The sequence below is a fragment of the Oryzias latipes genome, chromosome 16 (assembly GCF_002234675.1).
Source record: "Oryzias latipes chromosome 16, ASM223467v1".
NCBI classification, from domain to species: Eukaryota; Metazoa; Chordata; class Actinopteri; order Beloniformes; family Adrianichthyidae; genus Oryzias; species Oryzias latipes.
Window position 1 is genome coordinate 30,735,834 of NC_019874.2, and position 19,043 is coordinate 30,754,876.

The 19,043-nt window shown below is 43.1% G+C and overlaps 1 protein-coding gene across 9 annotated transcripts in view; it reads right to left on the reverse strand.

The window, feature by feature from the left end:
* Positions 1-19,043, reverse strand: part of LOC101169142 (thrombospondin type-1 domain-containing protein 7A) — a 165,335-nt gene that overhangs the window by 64,843 nt on the left and 81,449 nt on the right. For all 9 annotated transcript variants that reach the window (XM_023964730.1, XM_023964729.1, XM_020710494.2 and 6 more), the window contains 2 exons: positions 16,483-16,677; positions 11,787-12,033 (listed from right to left, as the gene is read on the reverse strand). In XM_023964730.1, the coding sequence (XP_023820498.1) occupies positions 11,787-12,033; positions 16,483-16,677 (442 nt within the window). The remainder of the gene's footprint in view (positions 1-11,786; positions 12,034-16,482; positions 16,678-19,043) is intronic.

A 19,043-nucleotide genomic window follows, 5' to 3' on the forward strand; every position in this document is an offset into this window, starting at 1 on the left:
AAAATAGTAAAAAATACACTTTTTACTACACTTTATTTTTATTTCAAAATTATATTGGAGTTTAATTAATAAACTAAACAAACAGAATGCGCTACTGTCACAGGAAGTGAATACATTTTCAAAGTAAAGCGTCGCTGGAGGTTGATGTGATTTTGTAGATGAAAACAATGGAAGTAAAGTTTAGTTTTGTGAAACAAGTTCTGAAAAAATAATTTTATTTAATAAAATGCATACTTTAATATACTTGAAAATGTGAAATTAAAAAATATGATGAATATGAAATTCAAAATATTACAAAAATCTGTTGATCGATGTTGTGGCGTCATGTGACCATCTGCTAGCGTGGTGGAAAATCTGTAAAAGGTTCATCTAACGTTTTGGGAGGACCCACCAAAAGACATTTCCATAGACATCGTTGAGCATTTTCAGGGAAAAACAACCAAGGGACAATGCCGACAGTGGCTACACTTCGTTACTTTGCACCAGGTACGACAAGCGTCTTTGCCTATCAGAAAACCAGGGGGGTATTCCAGAAAGCAGGTTATGCTAGCTCCCACGGTAAGTTTGAGGCTAAGGAAGTTGATAACCTCAGCTTTTGGTTCCAGAAATGGAGGTATGTTTCAGGGTAGGTCAAGTTACCATGGCAACTCATGCTCTGAACATAACCTGGTCTGGAGCAGGTTTAGTTGAAGCTTAGTTTGTTTACAGAGAGGTGAAGCAGCATGGCGTGTCCATTTAAAGATGACTTAGTGGATGAAAAAGCTCAGATAATACTTTTTCCACCGTAAGAGGGTGATAAGACCACATATGGATGTTGGAAAGATAAACTTTTCTACTTTGATCTAACTTAATTATTTGCTTCACTTAAGATAAATCTTTTTTTTTGTTAGGTCACCTTAAAAATAACACGTAGTTTTCAGACAATTATTTTCCTTTCGTTCAAATTAATTCAATTAAGTAGGTGTAACTTTGGTGCTGCCGTTAGATCGGCACCGCAAGGGATTCTGGGATATCATTCCCTTTGCCTGTCTGGACGGATTTGGGTTTAAGTGTGGGTTTTTTACAAAATGTGTTTAGTTGTATAGCTGTTTTACTGTGTTTCACCGTGTTTGGCCGAGCTATTTTGTCCTACTATGCTTACGTCTCTGCACCATGAGTGAGAGTGAAGTAGAAGATGATGAGTTTATATAGCACCCCTACCACCTGATCATGTTATGATAGTGATGGAAAAGTCTTTAATGAATTTTTGCACTCGGTGCATTTTTTTTCCGTTCTTTTTATTGTTGTAAAAATGAGCATATCTGCCGGCTCAAACTTAGACATATGAAAGTTCAAGAAATATAAGTAATTAAGATGGAAAAAAGATTAATGAAGTAATGTGACATTTAGTTAGATAAATACGTAAATTTGAGTTGTATAAACAATTATTGAGTTTGAATTAATTTAACTAAATTATTTAAATTATTTTTCAGCCGTGTTACTTTTTTGATGGACTTGTAATTTTTTTCCGCCGTCATTAAAATCTCAGACTCCGTCTCACTTAAGTACAGCGCTTTCTTTTTTTTTCACCACGCGTTTCCATGGTGACTCCAGAAATCGGCGATCTATTGAGAATGTCTTTATGTACCGTGCATTAACCCAGGGTTACCAAGTCGAGCGTAATTCCGCCAACTCATATCCGGTCTTTTGGAACCGACATACCCAGAGTAAGCAAGTTCAGGCGGATTTCAGCCAGAGTTCAGGCTTAAAGTCAGGCTAGTTTAAACATGCTTCCTGGAATACCCCCCAGAACTGCTTTTGGCGTCACCATCATTAGAAATGCATTGTGTGTTGCTGAATTGTTATAAAAACAACAACACACAAGCGGTGTGTTAGGTTAGAACTTTGCATGAACGCAGTTTCAACGTATTTATTCAGTCATTCATCTTCTAAACCCATTTCGTCCCTTTTCGTGGTCACTGGGCTGCTGGAGCCTATCCACTCGTGGGCGAAGGCAAGAGGCGTCCTGGACAGATCGCTAGTCTGCCGCAGGACCACAATCACACACCAGTGCACACTCACACCTAGGGACAATTTAGAGTTACCAATTGACCTATGAAGACTATAAAAAATAAGATAAATTATCAATAAATTTGTAAAAGGTGCTTCAAAAACAAAGTGAGAGAATCAGTGAAACTCTGCTACCTGTAAGGCTAAACAAAAGTCTTTGAAGACAACACAAGGGGATGCATTCAAAAATAAAGATGTTATGTTTTTGCCATATTTCTGTAAAAAGTCACACAATAAATCTAAAAACACAAATGTACGCATCAAGAACCCCCTACAACAACGTTTTAAAGGTCAACAACATCTGTCAATAACGTTTTCTATATGTGGGTCTTTGGGAGGGAACTACAGTACAGTACAGTGGCCCAGAAGGGTCACAAGACAACAAACACTCTAGAATTCGCATACAACACAAAATAACACACTAAAATTCATCACAACATAATAAAAATATTAACTCACAACACAAAAGAATAACTCAAATCACAGCACAATAAATCAAAATAAATAACTTATAACACAATAACTCACAAAACGATAACTCTCAACACAATAACTCACAACACAATAACTCACAAACAATAACTCAAAACACAACACAATAACTAACAACACAATAACTCACAAAACAATAACTCAAAACACAACACAATAACTCACAACACAATAACTCACAACACAATAACTCACAACACAATAACTCACAAACAATAACTCAAAACACAACACAATAACTCACAACACAATAACTCACAAAACAATAACTCACAACACAATAACTCAAAACACAACACAATAACTCACAACACAATAACTCACAACACAATAACTCACAAAACAATAACTCACAAAACAATAACACAAAAGTGTCTCTTCCAGCAGTACATGCAGACACACAGCGAGCCGGCTGCCAAGGGACTGTCAACAAAGTGCAAACTCCGTAAGACCATCATGTAAAAATCAATAATCTCATAAAATTGAATAAATGTCCACATATGTATGAGCTGGTACTGACTAATCATGGCCCTATTGTCCTAATACAACAAAGATTACGTCAGAACATTACTTTGTTAGCTTCAGTGTCTTTAGAGCTATTGAGCCCCTTTTTTAACGATTCATATCTCTATTTAAATGAAAAAATAAATACAATAAAATAAAAGAAAGATGGACTTCATCACAAAATTTAGACTGTAGCATGAAGATGCTGATCAGTCTTCATTACCAGCTCATATAAATGTAGACATTTACTCATTTTTGGTCTTTCTCTAAACTTGCACTTTGTTGACGGTCCCTTGGCAGCCGGCTCGCTGCCCGTCTGCACTTACTGCTGGAAGAGAACAATTTTCATTTTTCTTTTGAAATGTGTTTGCAGTTCCCTCTCTGTGTTAATACAAAATGATTGAGAGACTTGCTGACACATTTGAACGTTTATCAGAAGAGTTATTGAAGCAGGAAGTCTGAATCTGTGAAGATCTTTCTAACTTTACCGAACTGATATTTTTCTTATTTTCATAGCGACAATAATAATGATGATAAAAAGGGTCCACTGATTTTATTTTCCCCTCTCGGATTATTGCGGGTCGGTGAGCCGTTGTTGTTCATGTTTTGCTTCCTGCTGAAGTTAACCAGGAAGTTGACAGAAAATGTTAAGAGTGTGACGCTGTTTAAAGTGATAAATACGATTAATTTAATAAATTAATCTGTTCTGTTGATTATTTAGATCTAAATAGAGATTTAAATGATGGGGATTAAACACATATTGTTTTATTGTTTTCTTACATCTTATATAAGACAAACATAAAGCTACCATTCCAGCATAATAAACGAAATATTAAGAATTGTTGATCTGTACTTCGTAGATCTCGATTCGTTATTTGAATTAGGGTAACGATCCACGCCCGCTGCAGCGATCCTGAGCTCCTCTCAGCTTCCAGTCAGTCTCATAATGGTCTTTAAATGTCGTGATTAGTGGCGAGATGGAGACGCAGGCGACACGCCGCTGCGAGTGATTCCCAAGGCGCCGCATGAAGACGAGCAGCAGAGCTAATGCTCCCGTTTGCTGGAGCGTCCTCCTCAGAAAGAAGCTGCTGACGGTTTGGTGGTGGGATGGAGACATCAAAATGTCAAGCAGCAAAAAAGAGAAAAGGGTTTTAAATCATCAGAAGTGAGGCTTACACGCTAAAAACACACAGTATTTGCTTTCTTTAAGGTTAAAGTCCTCCGCATGAATGATCACCACAATTTTTATTGCTGATTCCACATTTAGTTGCCGTCAGAGTGTCAGGACCAATCAGCAGCGGCCGCTGTGCTCGCCTCACGCCACGTTAGATGGCGTCCCGAGGCGCAGACATATTTGTCTCTGTTGTGTCGCGCGCTCTTATTGAGCTTTGGCGGTCGGTGTTTACATGGATGCGACGGCCTCAGGCTGTGGGGGGGGACGCCAGCCCAGACCCATCTGCCAATGAAACGGGGCCGCGTCTGCACAGGCAGAGAGCAGGCGGCGGGCGCCGTTTGTTGATGGCGCCGGCCTCCCTCTGGTGATGCGATCAAAAAATACCTGCCAGTGGTATCGTGGCAGATGAAGAGATGCAGAAACATAAAAAAGTAATGTTCTGCCTTGGAGCAACAGATGGTCAGAGAGGCAGCAGAGCAGCAGCAGCGAAGAATAAAACCAATCTGGAAATAATCCCAGCAGCTCGCTCTTCCAAGTCTGGAGGATTTTCAAGGAACAGAACTCTGAAAATATAAATTAGCTTAATGTAAGTAAAACTAATAATTAAAGCTCTAAGGAAACGTAATTACGAATGTTGCGCTTTAAAGATGCTAATGTGATAAAGACCCACTCCGGTGAAAATTGGCGTTTTTAACATGTTTCTTTTAGCTTTAAACTGTGTTTCTGAGTATTTCTTTATTGAAATAGTGACAGATTAGGAGCAGAAGAAGAACCAGCTGCTTTAAAAAGCTTGGGTAACTGAAATGGACGGACCAAAGCCTCCAAGCTCCGCCCTGATTCTGAATCCTCCACCTGCAGACCGACAGATCCACGAACCTCTTTGTTTTCCTCGTCTGAGCTGGAATCTGGATCTAAACTGGACGGCTGAATAAATTCTTTTTTTTTTGCTATGCTAATGCTAGCTTGGGGTTGTCACACCTGATTGGCCAAAGCGGTTGCCATAGAAACTCAGACCCACCCAGTCACGTCCACCATGTCTGTATCACAAAAACATCACGATTGAATTGACTTTTATTTGGTTGGAGCCGGAATAAAAACCCTTTTCTGTGGGTGACGTCGCTCAGTCCAGTTCTCAGATACAGACTATGGTCTGTAAGCAGACGTATAATGTCAGGATGATCATGATGGGAGCATTTATATACAATAGACCAGTGTTTTTCAACCTTTTTTGAGCCACGGCACACTTTAACCTTGACAAAAATCCCGCGGCACACCAGCATCCAAAAAAAAAACAAAAACCAGAAATTCATGGTCTGTGTTGATCGACAGCCCCCCCCCGCCCGCCCGCCCGCAATCTCACGTGTATTTTTGTGATAATTGTGGCCGGAAAAGCAGGAAGTTGCGGCTGTTTTTTCTAAGAGATGAAATGAAAGTTAAATTAGAAAAATTTAGAAACTGTTTGTTTGTTGGGGTTTCAAGGCGTTTCGCAAGGACAACTCATTGTGCGCTGGGACACTGGCTCTTTAAGCCCATGCATCATGGGAGATGTAGTGTGAAAAGTGCCGAAAACTTGCAGAAAGACTGGCGTCTCCGAGATTTATTGTATTGTCCACTTGTTTCACAGTCTGACACCGGACTCTGTGGAAAGCTACACCGCTAAAGAAGAGCTTTAGCTGGTATTTTTGTTAGAACTGAGCGACTTTATCAGCAGAATTAAGAACAAGGAAGTGAAGACTTTAAGCACTTCTGATTGGTCAGACTGATGACATGTGATTAAGCCTTCAAGAATGATTGGTGGAGACAGTTAAAGGGACGGGACTTTTCCGCAAACTGTCATAGCTGCAGGTAAATCGCGGTAACGTAATCCTTATCAAAATGTCTTTAATAGAATCAAATAAACACAAAGAAAAAGTAATTTTAAGATCTTTCATATTCCTAACTACTCAGTGTTTTATCAGGGCCTGTTTGGATGAACAAAGAGCTGATATCCTGGAGATGGGAAATGTTTTTAGATCAGTGAATGATTAATGAGGGCAATTTCTCCACGGCACACCTGACCATCTCCCACGGCACACTAGTGTGCCGCGGCACACTAGTGTGCCGCGGCACACTGGTTGAAAAACACTGCAATAGACTCCCAATGGGAAAACAGAAAAGATGGGATGGAAGTCTGAAGGTTTCTCCTCCATCCTCCATGATGTTTCAGCGCCGACAGCTTCTCCTTACAGCTTTCAAACCTCTGGTTGGTTCATTTATGTTCTGTTTGGTTGAAGTCAGATGTTTAAAGCATGAAGAGGAGTTTTGTCTTCATTGTTTTCCATGTCTGTCTTTAATTGTTGTTTAACTGTTTAATTCTTTGGTTAAAAACTGTTTGAATTTTTAAAATGTTTTTCAGCTCTTTCATTAAAACTCCAACAAAAAGCTAAAAGGCTCAGACTTTTTTACTGAAACATGAAGGAAAGCTTTAAGGAAAAACCAGAAAAAGCCCCTTTAAACAGCATCACAGCGGTATTTTCTGCTCATTATTTCTCATCTGTTTTCTTTGCTTATTTGTTCTCTTCCTGTGCTGATAATCAACTGATAACACTTTACAGACTTTCACGTGGCGATCGCTGCCGTCATTTACCATCAGAGAAACGAGCAGCAGAGGAACCTAATTGGTAATCAGGGTGATGGGATCCATCTTGGCGTGATGGTTTAGTCATTTCCTCCGGAGGAGTTCCGATTCCTCCGTTTCCTCTGTGAGCGTCTGCGCCTCCTGTGTGAACCTCTCACTGCTTCAGGCTACAAGCCGCCTTTTCTCGTCATGCAGGAAGCTTTTCCGCTGCTCTGCGGTGAAGCCCGGAGCTCCGCCAGAGTCAGAGGAGTAAAGAAAATCCACGCGTTCAAAGCTGACGCAACACGTCAGCAGTTCCCATGCTCTGGTCCAGAGGAAAGGCTTCAGAGGCATCACAGACGAGAAAGAGCAGAACGGGGGGGGAATGTTTATGAAGCACAGAAGAGGACGGAAAACGGAAAAACAGACTAGCATATAGATCCTGATTCATAATGACTTGATGAAAGAAATACTAAAAAATGCAAATTTAAGCTCAATTATCAGAAAAATGCCACAAGAAGATGTTTAAAACACCAAAAACACCATTTTCGTCAGTGTGGGTCTTTCTGACCCACTTAGATTGGGTTAAAGGGAGACACAAAAGGCCAGAAGCAGTTCCACGTTTGGAAAGAAAACACGGACAGCTGACAGAACTTTCAAAATAAAAGACTGCTTCGTTTAACATATAAGTTAAACTACTATACATCCATTAAACATGATTTGAGTTTAAATTAGGTCTTTCATTTATAAAGTTGACAAATTGAATTGAATTTTGTTTGAAATGTCAATAACATAAAAAAAAATCTATATTAATTATAATTCTAAATGAATTTGTAGTTCAGCACAACCCCAGAATAAAAATATCTATTTTAATAAACCATTTTTAACACGTCTATCTTTGCAAACTAGGTGGGCGGGGCTTACAGAAGGTTCAACCTCTTCATGTCTGACTTTATTCACAGTTGCTTAAAAAGTAGTCTTCAACATTTTGTCCTGTTGAAGGTGGGGTTAAATTAATGGGAGTCCTGGTTTTAATGCTACACTGCAAAGCAGCAACAATTGGACAATTGTGCGTGATTTTGGCGAGATGCACACAACCGTTCCACGTATGTCTAACTGACTTTTTATGCCGTTGTATAACTTTTATGTTGCACATAAAGCGCACATGTCACATTAAAATGACGTAATTGACGCACAAATCACTGATGAATTACGTACAAACAGTGCAATAATCACACACAAATCCTGTTCTACGCTGATTGTGACGTGGTTTTAACGCGGTTCCATCGTGATACATCTGTGAAAGTTTAAGTAAAGAAGACCACAACTTTTCTCACAATCGATCAACAAATGTGTCCGAAAATGCAGTTTGCAGCAAATGCCGGTTCCTAGTCCACTTTGAATGAATTGATTAGTTTTGTCTGATTGATTTAAAGGTTAAAAAATAAAGATAAATGACAAAAATATGAAAAAATTAAGGTGTGTAAACACAATACAATAGTTAGAGAACTACAGGATTCCATTTCTTTGTGTGTGTTTTTATAACCCCATTTCTTTTTTATTTTAATTTCACAGAGTCCTTTCAGAGCACAGCTTTTTGGGCTGCTCTGTAGAGTTTGTGTGTCTGAAGAGTGAAAGTTAGATTCTACACAGAGAGATCTGGTAAACCTCTGGGGGTTGAGTGAATTGATTGAAGAGTATGCTAAAAAACAAAACAAAGGAAGTTAAAAACAAAAGTGAAAAGAAGGAAGAAGGAAAAAGGAAAATCACGTTTTTCAGCACCAGGGACAGCGCCATAACAGAAACTCCTCAGTTTGGAGGTTTAAAGATCGACTTCAGCAGATAAAAACAGTTCTGGATTATGTTGGTGTACAGTCTGTACACTGTAGGATTTTGATGAATGAAAACAAGCAGCTGGAGGTTTACTTTAGTCTGATCTCAGCCAAATCAACAAATTGACCTTCCTCCCCTTTAAATGTCACCATGAGTCACTTCCCCCACCTAAACCATCCTCCTCACCTTCTTTTATGAAGGTAATGAACTTCATGTTCTTTTTTATTTCATCTATTAAGCCTCTCTTTGGTCTTTTTTGAAGCCCATCTTATCCATCTTCTACATTCCCATCATCTTCATCTCTTCCACCTCCACTTCTGTCTCTGGTCTTCCTCTCAGTTTAATTCATAAAATATTGCAGGTCTGATCAGAACTTCTCCTTCAATTTTGTTGATACTTTTGTCAAAAACATTTTTATTTTATCATAAGCAAGACCAACACGAGGTCAACAACGCCATGAGATGCTTGACAAGAACCTGCTATAGTAATGGAGAGGTACCGGTACTCATAGTGTGCAATAGTGGCAACCCGTAAAAATACAGATAGAAAAGTACAAAAATGATAAAGTACAATAAAATACAACCCAAGCTGTTTGTTCGCTCCTCTTCACTTCTGTTCATGCTGTACTGCCTATAAGCTCCACACAGTCTAAATCACTGAAATCCTCAGTCGCACTTTAGCGCATCGTCCACCCTCTTTAGTCACATGACCATCTGGGTAACAGGGCTCCATCTTTCTAAAGTCCTCTTCTGTGGTTTCCTTGAACCTTAACAAGCAAAGTGAACCTGAGACACACAAGCAGCACTGCAGCAGACGTCAACAACAAGTGTGCAGCGGCGGCACAAAGACGCAGTCATGTTCAGGTCAAGTGTTTGACCTTCATGTGGAACAGCATCTGCACTGAGCTCAATTATCAGAAGCACCTGCTGTGAGGATGAGGAGCGGCTCCACTGGATACCTATTAGTTACACAGCTAGCATGCGGCTCCTCTGCCATAAGTGGAGTCTAGCGATGCAGTGGACATGAAAATGTGTCAGCGATAATCCCCAACGAGGCCATGGACCGGAGCCAACTGGACGGCGTTATTCCTATTATACTATGGTCACTACTAAAATAATAAATGTCCAATTATTTATCAGTACTTTAATATTATTTGAATAACTTTTCGCAGGAAAATGGACTATTTGAGACAATTGGTTGTCATGGTAGCAGCAACAGAACCTGCTCCTCGCTCTGCTACAGCTGGAGGAAATGGTATCCATCCATTCCATCCATGCATCTTCTTTGGCTCTTTTGGGACCGGGTCGCGGGGGCAGCAGTCTAAGCAAAGATGCCCTGACTTCCCCACTTCCTCCAGCTCCTCTGGGGGGACCCTGAGGCGTTCCCACGACGCGCTTGAGAGACCTATTCTTCCCTGGGGCCCTCGGACCAGTGGGACCTGCCCGGAGCAGCTCACCAGGGAGGCGTCCGGACCAGAAGCCCGAACCGCCTCAGCTGGCTCCTCTGGGTGTGGAGGAGCAGCGACTCCACTACCAGCTCCCTCCGGGTGACCGAGCTTCTCACCCGAGCTCTAAGGGAGCGTCCAATTCATTTCAGCCGCTTGACCTCGTTCTTTTGGTCATGACCCAGAGCTCATGACCATAGGTGAAACGGTATACAGTTGAACTTTGACCAATGAAGGACTCTGATTTTGTAGTGACGAATGGACTGAGCCTCCTTTAATTCACAGAAATGCCAACACTTTAAATATTGATCATGAAGGAGAAATGAAAAATTGCGTTTTTGGCTCTTTGGTATATTGGAATAGAGCTGTGAAAGAAAAAACCCTGGAGCAACATTCACCAGATTTGCACAGATTTGACATTTTGCACCAAGACTCCCGCTGTAGGGGGTGGAAGTATTGAGCAGCAACAGTCCAGGGGGAACACTTTGGGCCAAATAGACGTTCAAGAACCCGTGTCACATGTCCTCAGTGTATCTTTAGGGGAAAATTCCCCCCTTACTGCTTGTTTTTGTCCAGAAAATGAAGAAAACGTTTGCTTCAAAGAAACAAAGTCCACAAACAACTTCCTGGATCGCTTTTATCAAAGACATTTCCACCATAAAGTGGATATTTTTGGAGATAAACTGTGGAATAACATGCATCAACCAATGTCCAGAATGTCCACTGTTCCGGTTACCCACCATCACTTTTTAATAGACACCCTGCAGCCCATCAGAATGGAGCATTCACCTGGAGCGTGGTATGTTTGCATCACCTGTGACTGCAGAACCAGCTGCGTGAAGCGGATCAGTCCAGCTTATCTGGTTCCAGGTGGAACCTGAACCGGCACTGCTTTGAATTCAGGCGGTGTGGTCCTCAGAGATTCAAGATTCAAGACCTCCCGCCTCTCCTCCACCTCATGATTTAATTGCCTTTAAGTGTCAGTCCCCTTTAATTACTGTCATTATCATCAATGGGAATTTAGCAGTGCCTAAAACAGCAGGTTAATTAAGCTTTCAGGGACATCCGGATTATTTATCTGCACTCGCCTGCCAAAAGAAGATATGAACGGGGAGTTAACCTCACGCGGCGTGCGCTGAGCGAGCCTCGCCGGGTTCTTGCTGTGATCTTTCTCCCTCTCCCGCTGTCACTTTGCTCCCCGTCACACGGGTTTCTGGTCTTTATTTCAGTTACGTTCACCTTCATCCATCTAACAGACGTCCATTCAAACGTCTCCCCTCACCTCTCAAATCAAACATTCGTTTCTCTCTGCAATGCCAAACAAAAAGCCTCTTCAACAAATGACGTTAGACGTTAGAAAACCAATCTGTCCTCCATTCTTCAGCTCCTGATTAGCGCTTCCAGTGATTAGCGCTCCGATCAGGAGAATCGGCATCGAAGAGGATTGTTTGAAACAAAGAAAAAATGCCTCAATTCAGGTTTGGACGGCGGAAGACGGAGACCTGCAGCAGCGATCTCCACCGGCCACAGATTCAACCGCCACCACCCGACATTTACATGGCTTCAGAAAACATGGCGTCTGAACAGACGACATATAGGCGAAACTGGAGTGAGGTCACACCGCCTCACTCCAGTTCTCTGAAACCGTTCAAACCACTCATGGGTTTCTCAAACGAAACGGAGGAGAGACTTACTTCTTGGGAGGAACCTGCCCCACGTTGACCCGGACACAGATGACCTTGCGGGTCTGCATTCCCAGGGAACACGGGCCCTGACTGCTGCTGCTGCTGCGGACCACAGCCGAGGCGTTGAACGACGGCGAGGACGGGTCCTCGGTGCAGGGGCCCCAGGGCCCCGTCTGCCAGTGGTACACCGTACAGGCGTGCTCGTTGCAGTTACGGACCTCCTGAAGGGCGCTGCTGTTCGGGCACAGGGCGCCGCCTGCAGGAGCAAGAACACGGTTTGCACTGCGACGTGAAACACAAACACGTCTTTGAATAGTGTCAGACCTGACGGCGGTTCGATCCAAAATCTGTTCATTTTTGCTCTTGTTTACATCGAAAATTGTTTTGTTGTTTACCTCCGTTTGTTTGTCAACAAAAATGTGAGTTTTTAGACGTGCAACATGAGAAACAACAACAAAGCAGCGGTTTGTTTGTGTTTGTTCTTCTGTCGCCAGAGTCCTGTTCAGGGTGAGCCCACCTTTGGCCAACAGTAGGGATAGGCTCCAGCAACCCAGTTGAGGGACAGAAGGATGGACTAGACTCAGTGGAGAAATGCCTTTTTTAATCTTAAATTCAGAAATCAGAACATCAAAGGTTATGATCAAACCACTGCTCTAATGGGACAGAAACGTCTCATTCATGATGTGGTTTTGCCAAAATGTTCATGGGTTCCTAACATTTATAGATCATAGAATATTTATAGATTGAAATGGAAATAAGACTCAGGAAAATTTTTAAGCAGAAGAGCTGCAGCCAGAATTTACGCACTTATATTTAAGCATTCATTTAATTTCAAGCTTTAAAACGGCGCTAGAGAGAACAATGTGACTGTACCGAATACCAACGTGGATTTTCTCAGCTGTTCACAGAGCTGTTCACAGCATAACAATAACTTTTTTTATTTTTAAATAATGCTTCCAGCTATTTTAGATGATGTGTCTTCCAGCAGACGTCCACCTAAGATCAAAATGTCGGCCCCCTCCACGGTTTCTGATTGGGAGAACAAATACTTACTTGCCTCCCTGCTTATACTGAAATCTTCTACCCTTACGTGTTGTCTAAGTGTTCACTACGACCTGTCGCCCGCGGCGTGCCCGTACGAACGCCATATTTGGCGCAGGCCGCTGCCCCGCACAGGTTCGACCATTTTAGAGCCGTATCCACCTATTAGGGCAGGTGGGACTGAAGCACAAATAAGGCGGTAAAAATCCAAACGAACACCTTCTCACTGCACTTCCAGGGTTTTATCTGAAGGGTATTTTCATGTTCCAGGCCTTGAGAAAGTCACATTTTTTTAATGCAGCACTTTAGTCCCACTCCCACAGCTATTGCCCTCTTTCTGACCGTCTTTCTCTCTTCCCTCCAGGGAGGCGTCAGCCAGCAAACTGCAGGCTCAATGAGCTGAAAGAGGCCTGTCCTCTTTTTTTTTTTTCCATCAAGCTCTCAGCTTAGGCTGGAGGGGGGCACTTGTACTTCCTGGCTGAATTTGACAGAAAGATGTTCCTAAACGAGCGGGGCAATCACCGAGCGGCGCCGGGGCTCAAACAAATCTCATGGCGGCTGAAAACACCTCCTCTGTGAGAGCAGGCTCACGGGGAGACGGCGGTCCCAACGCTGTAGTGACACGCCGCCGCTGCAGAAATGTGGAGCAGCTCTCATGAAACATTACCGTCACAAAAGAGGACGGCGTGTGCTCGAGGAAGTACTCCCAGGGCTGCAGCTCCAGCAGGTGTGTGATGGAGAACACACGCCGAGAGCACAAACCGCCTGACCCACAGTTTACCGGCTGGTTGCTCCCAAACCGTTCTTTTTTCTCAAGCCCACATTTCAGGGAACTCGTGTTTGCATTAGCAATTCTCAGCTTTTTTCCACACGAACCTGCAGACGCAGCGCCTTGACGTGCACTGCAGCTGTCACTCAACGGATGGGAGTCAAGCCGGGCGAGCGGCTTGGGTTTCCCAGGGTCCCACTGCAGTCAGCAGTGAACAGGCAGTTATGCTAAACAGGTCATTAATTGGCTCATCAGTGCATTAATTACCAGCGTTTGGGGTTTTCATATGAACCCAATGAGTTTCAACTATTTTCTGCCTTCATGAATATGCAGCTCCGACTTCTCCCGCTCTGCCCTGCATCTGATCAGATCATCAACTCTGCAGGGGGAGCTTCAGACGCCGGCTCTCAGACTCTGTTTGTGAGCTGATTGGAAAGCAAAGGTCCTTCAGAACCACACTTCTTCTAGTCTACAGTCAAAGATTTACCGAAAAGCTCCGGGAACTTGGGCACCCGCGACAGACCTTGAAGGAATGCAGATGTTAGACATGTCACAGCTGGATGAACTGAGGCTACAGCACAACAACAAAGCACTGAGCTTCAGGCCTGAACTACCACACGCTACATGCTAGCACATGCTAGGCTACGGCCTCCACGACCAGGTAAACGGCCTCATTCTACCACACAGACGCCTAGCTAGAGGTTTGGAACCGCTAGCAGCTAATATTACTGTGAATCCTGAAAGCTTCAACTTTGCTTGTTTGTGTTTTAAAGAAACTTTGTCCAAATAAAACTATTTTGATTATCAACAGCTCAAAAAGGGGATCGGGAAGAAGAAATAAAAAAAAATCGGATTTATTCCCATCTCTGGAGCTACGTTCACACCGTCTCGGAAACGCACATTTACGAGACCGCCATCCATGAAAAGTCTGTGTAAATGCGTGTTTCAGGTTTCAGCGTGTTGACCATTTAGGGACTCCGATTTGGTAGTGAGGTATTGATGGCGTCCCATTTTCATTGACCGAAGTACCGTTTGTAAATCGATCATGAAGGAAAAATTCTTAACTGCGGTTTGTCAAAAACTCTCAGTCCTGTTTATGTTGTATTATTTTGCTGCATTCAGACTGGAAACTCCTTTGTTCTGGATCGAGTCCAGAACCTGGCGTTTGGTCCGTATTCAGACTGGCATCAAGCGGATCATTCTGTACGGGCCAAAGCTAGTAAACACATGACGAAAGATCTCGTCAGTCATTGGCCAGGAGCTACGGGTCAAAGCAACAAGAGAAAGACGGGCGTGCTGCGCTTTACAGTCCTAATCGGGACAGTTAACTTAATAAAACGTGATATTTGGATGACCAGTTGTAAACGTCGGGAACCTAACTCTCCACTGGTTCCTTTGGTTCAGCGGTTCACGCTGCAAGGCGGCTCCTGACAGGAGCTGTGAGCTTTGACTGCAGGGATGAGGAGACGTCGGGGATGAAGGTTCGCTGATTAGTGCTGATGGCGTGTAGATTGTGGGGAAAACAGTGAGAAGTTGTCTGAATGAGTCTGCATTCATCACATGTCAGTGAGTTGCTGTGTCTCATGGTTGTGATTTGTTTTTCAGGGAATTCTGTTCAGGACCTACAAGGTAGCGTTCAGGGTGACGTCTCGAGTGCGTGCCGCGTAACCACACACAGAAAAGCGTTTTCAGAGGCGTTCAAATCAAAGTTCCCACAAACTAACAGTTGGAGCCGTTTCCCTCTTTGAGAAAACAACAACACGTTGCTTCTCATTTGTCCGCAGCTCAAATGTTGCTTCTCTCCTTCTCTGTTCACGGCGGCTACGGAGGCCGCTTTGGTCCAGTTGTTCCGCTCCGAGGACGGATCGTATTCAGACTGAGGAAACTCAGAGAGAACCGAAAATCAGTCCGATTGGAAAACGAACCGACACCACCTTCATAGACGGGTCAGAGAGCTGTTCCTGGTTCTGGACCAGAGTCCACTTGGGTGCATTCAGACTGATTATCGGAGGAAACGAACTCTGGATCACTTTGAGGGGAGCAAATGTTTGCAGTCTGACTCCAGCCTTCATTTCAGTTTCAGGGAGAAACAAGCTTCTTTTGGCTCCTCATGTTTGAAACTTTTATAAGAAAATCAGGTATTTAACCCCAAATCTGATTTTGTTAAATTCTTCTTCAGGTTTTTTTTGTGCTTGTTTTTAAACAGGCGAAAACAAAAATTCTTATTTTGTTATTAATAAGATTATTTATTTTTTAGCAATTTACTTGTTTTTGCAAAACTAAAAGTCTGAAGAGGCTGAAGTTGGCGTCTGATTATTTAGCTTCCACTTTGACAGATGTGAGTTAAGGGAAATCTTTATCCCATTTTAATGGTTCAGATAAACTTTACCCTCAAAAGTTGAACTGAAAACTGAAATAAATCCCACTGGCTTAAATGAGCAGTTTTTGCATTTTTCATGACTGATCTTTTTGTTTTTTTAGCAGTTTTTAGTCAGATGCTGAAGTGTCATCCGATCCGTCAGCAGAGGAAGATCCAATCTGTCAGCTTTCAGCATTCATGAGTGTTTTTTCTTTTTTCACAGGAAACAGGTTTTTCTGACGGCATCTGTTACCCTCCATCACTGTGATCCACGCCACAACCATGGCGGCGACTGCGAGGAAAGCACACGCTCAGATAAGAACAAGCAGGCAGACAGAGAATGAAGCTTCAGAAAATGAAGACGTGCAGAGAAATGACCTTAAAGATAAAGAGACGGGAGTGTCAGGCGAGGAGAAAGACCAACAGGAACAACCGGGAGGAAGATAAGCGGGCGGTTGGAGGCGGGTGTGAAATCAGGGATTCACGCGGCGACTCGATTAGGCTCAGACGCGAGTCACCGGGGGGCAGCGACTCACCTTCTCCGGCGTTATAGGCCAGGATGGAGCGGGTTCTCATCTGCTTCCCCTCGATGGTCTTGCTGGAGCACGTCTGGGAGCAGCTGGACCACGACGTCCAGTCACTGAGCACGCAGTCTCTGGAGCAAGGCACATCGCAAGCGACAGACGCTGGAGGCGGGAAAGCTGAGCAGAGGGTTCTGTCCACCAACTCACCTGAAGAGGAAACGCGAGACGTCAACCCTGCACAACTTAACACAAGAACAAACAAAACAAAGTGCCCCAAACGGGCCGTTTTGTTGGAATCCACTGCTTTTTCTGAATTCCTTCACTACTCCGTGACCCTTAAAGAATTATTTAGTGCCCTAGATTCTAATGAAATTCAGAGACATGCTCACTACTTTGTGTCTTTTAAAGGGTTTTTGCTTTTAAGTGTAATATAATGTTCATTTCCCACAAAAAAAACAACCGCAAATAGTATTTTGATCCATTCAAACATTTCTGAGTATTTCTCTAAAATATGCTCTCTGAGCACCAGCCCCTCCCAATCCACAAAAACGAGTGGGTTCTCATATTGTGACATCACAAAGTGAGGAACCCCCCTTTCCAGGCCCCAGGCTAACGCACACGCCCACTTTCTCCGTGGAGCTAGCGGTGATCGGCTACATGCTTTCATTTTATTTACACAATATTATTAAAGTTCAGATGTTGTTTGTTTTCGTGGGAGGAATGCAGACACGCTGCCGAGGCCGACCGCAGGATTACGTCATGAAATGGGCGGCACCCACAAGGAGCGAGAGGCGGAGCCTCACAGATCGCCTTGTGATACATGCAAGTGTTCCTAATTTGCCGCTGTGCACAGATGAGTGACAGGTTGACGTTTGGTTTGGAGCTGCTCAACATTTTTGGTTGAGAATTACGCAGTTAACAGGCATTTTACGTAGTTTGACTCTGAACTGGTGCGGACAAGTGGAATCCCACTGTTTTATGAAAACAAAGCGTGGGAGGGACTGTGGCGGGCGCTGACCATGGTGCTGACGGCAGGTGATTCAACAGAAGCATGTTCACGTGTTCTTGCCGTGTTTTTATGTACTTCTTTTCGTGGTTTTATGTTTTTCATTCGTGATTATCAGTGAAAATTCTACGTGAGGAACCAGAACTTTTCAAAAAATCTAAAAGACTATAATTTATGAATCCATTGTGTCCTGATGATAAAAATGTGGGTAATTTATAAAAGATACATATTTTTAAATGCAGTTTTAGTGGTTATTGTAGAATATTGTCTCAGTTTTTTCTCTCATTTAAAGCAAAAAGTTGCTTTTATTTAGAACCTGATGAAAGCTCTAAAGCTCTCGTGAGTTCGGTCTCCATGTTTTTACGCTCCTGCAGTTTTTTCACACATAACCCCCCCCCCCCCCCCCACACACACACACACACATAAATCCCTGTTTAACTCTTGTAAAGCAGACTTTTACATCAGACACGGAGCAGCTCAAGCGCCCCTGGAGGGGTCGTAACTGTGCTGCTCGTTCAGACAGAAAGCTGCAGCAGAAACAGACCAGTCTGTCTGAAGACAGGACGTTTCTGCAGGTTGTAAATATCAATGAGACGACACAAATCTGAAATCAAATGATCCTAAAACTTCTTTCTCCATCTCTGTGGCTGAACACTTCGCAGATTAGTGAAAAAATTTAGCAACAAAATGAAAAAACTAATGAAAAACCTTCAGGAAAATAATGAAAAACGAGTTTTGGATGGTTTATTTTTTATCCATCTTCACAGATATTTATCTACAGCATCTCCTTTCATTTATAGAAAGAGAACTTATCATTTTTATTTGATATTTTCACAGAGATTTGGTTGATTATTCTTTTCCTTAAGTCTAATTTCTTCCCCTGCAGACGATGGAGTCTTCTGTTCGGACCGTGGATGAACCGGTGGTTTGTTTGAACGCTCCCATTTAAAGGTGTGTTCTTCAAACGTCTATTAAAAACAGATGTTTCTGAACGCTCGGTTCTGGAATAACTGTGCGGATTCACAGGAAGCTCCCGCGCTGGAACGCCGGGATTCATGTTTAATAGATGAGCTCCAGCAGAAGCAGTGAGTGAATGACATTAACCCACATCCTCCTCCATGCTGCAGACACGCAGAATTTCAGCTAAAGAGGACTTTTGCAAACTCTGGCGCTACAACACGAGAACTGACAGAGCCCCCGCCCCATCAGGGAGCCAATAAGGTTTGTATCGACCTTCTGACGTCTGCGTGGCCTTTATGACCGAGACTCACTGAGGCGAGGTCGCAAACCCAAACAGAACAGATCCATCTTCATCAGACGAAGAGTGAAAGAGGAGGATCAATCCGCCAAAGTCAGGAGGAGGTTCTGCCAGAACTCAGCTGTCGCAGTTACCTAAAGGACTGCTGGGCTGTTTCCAGTCCTCAGAAGATCGATTTGATTTACTGCAGGAGGGTTAATTGTCCGTGAGGACATGAGGACTGCGGGGAGCGGCGGCAAACCGAACCACACGTGGCGTTAAAGCTGAAGAGCTTTCACAGGGATGGAAGCGGAGGGGAGGGTTCCTCGC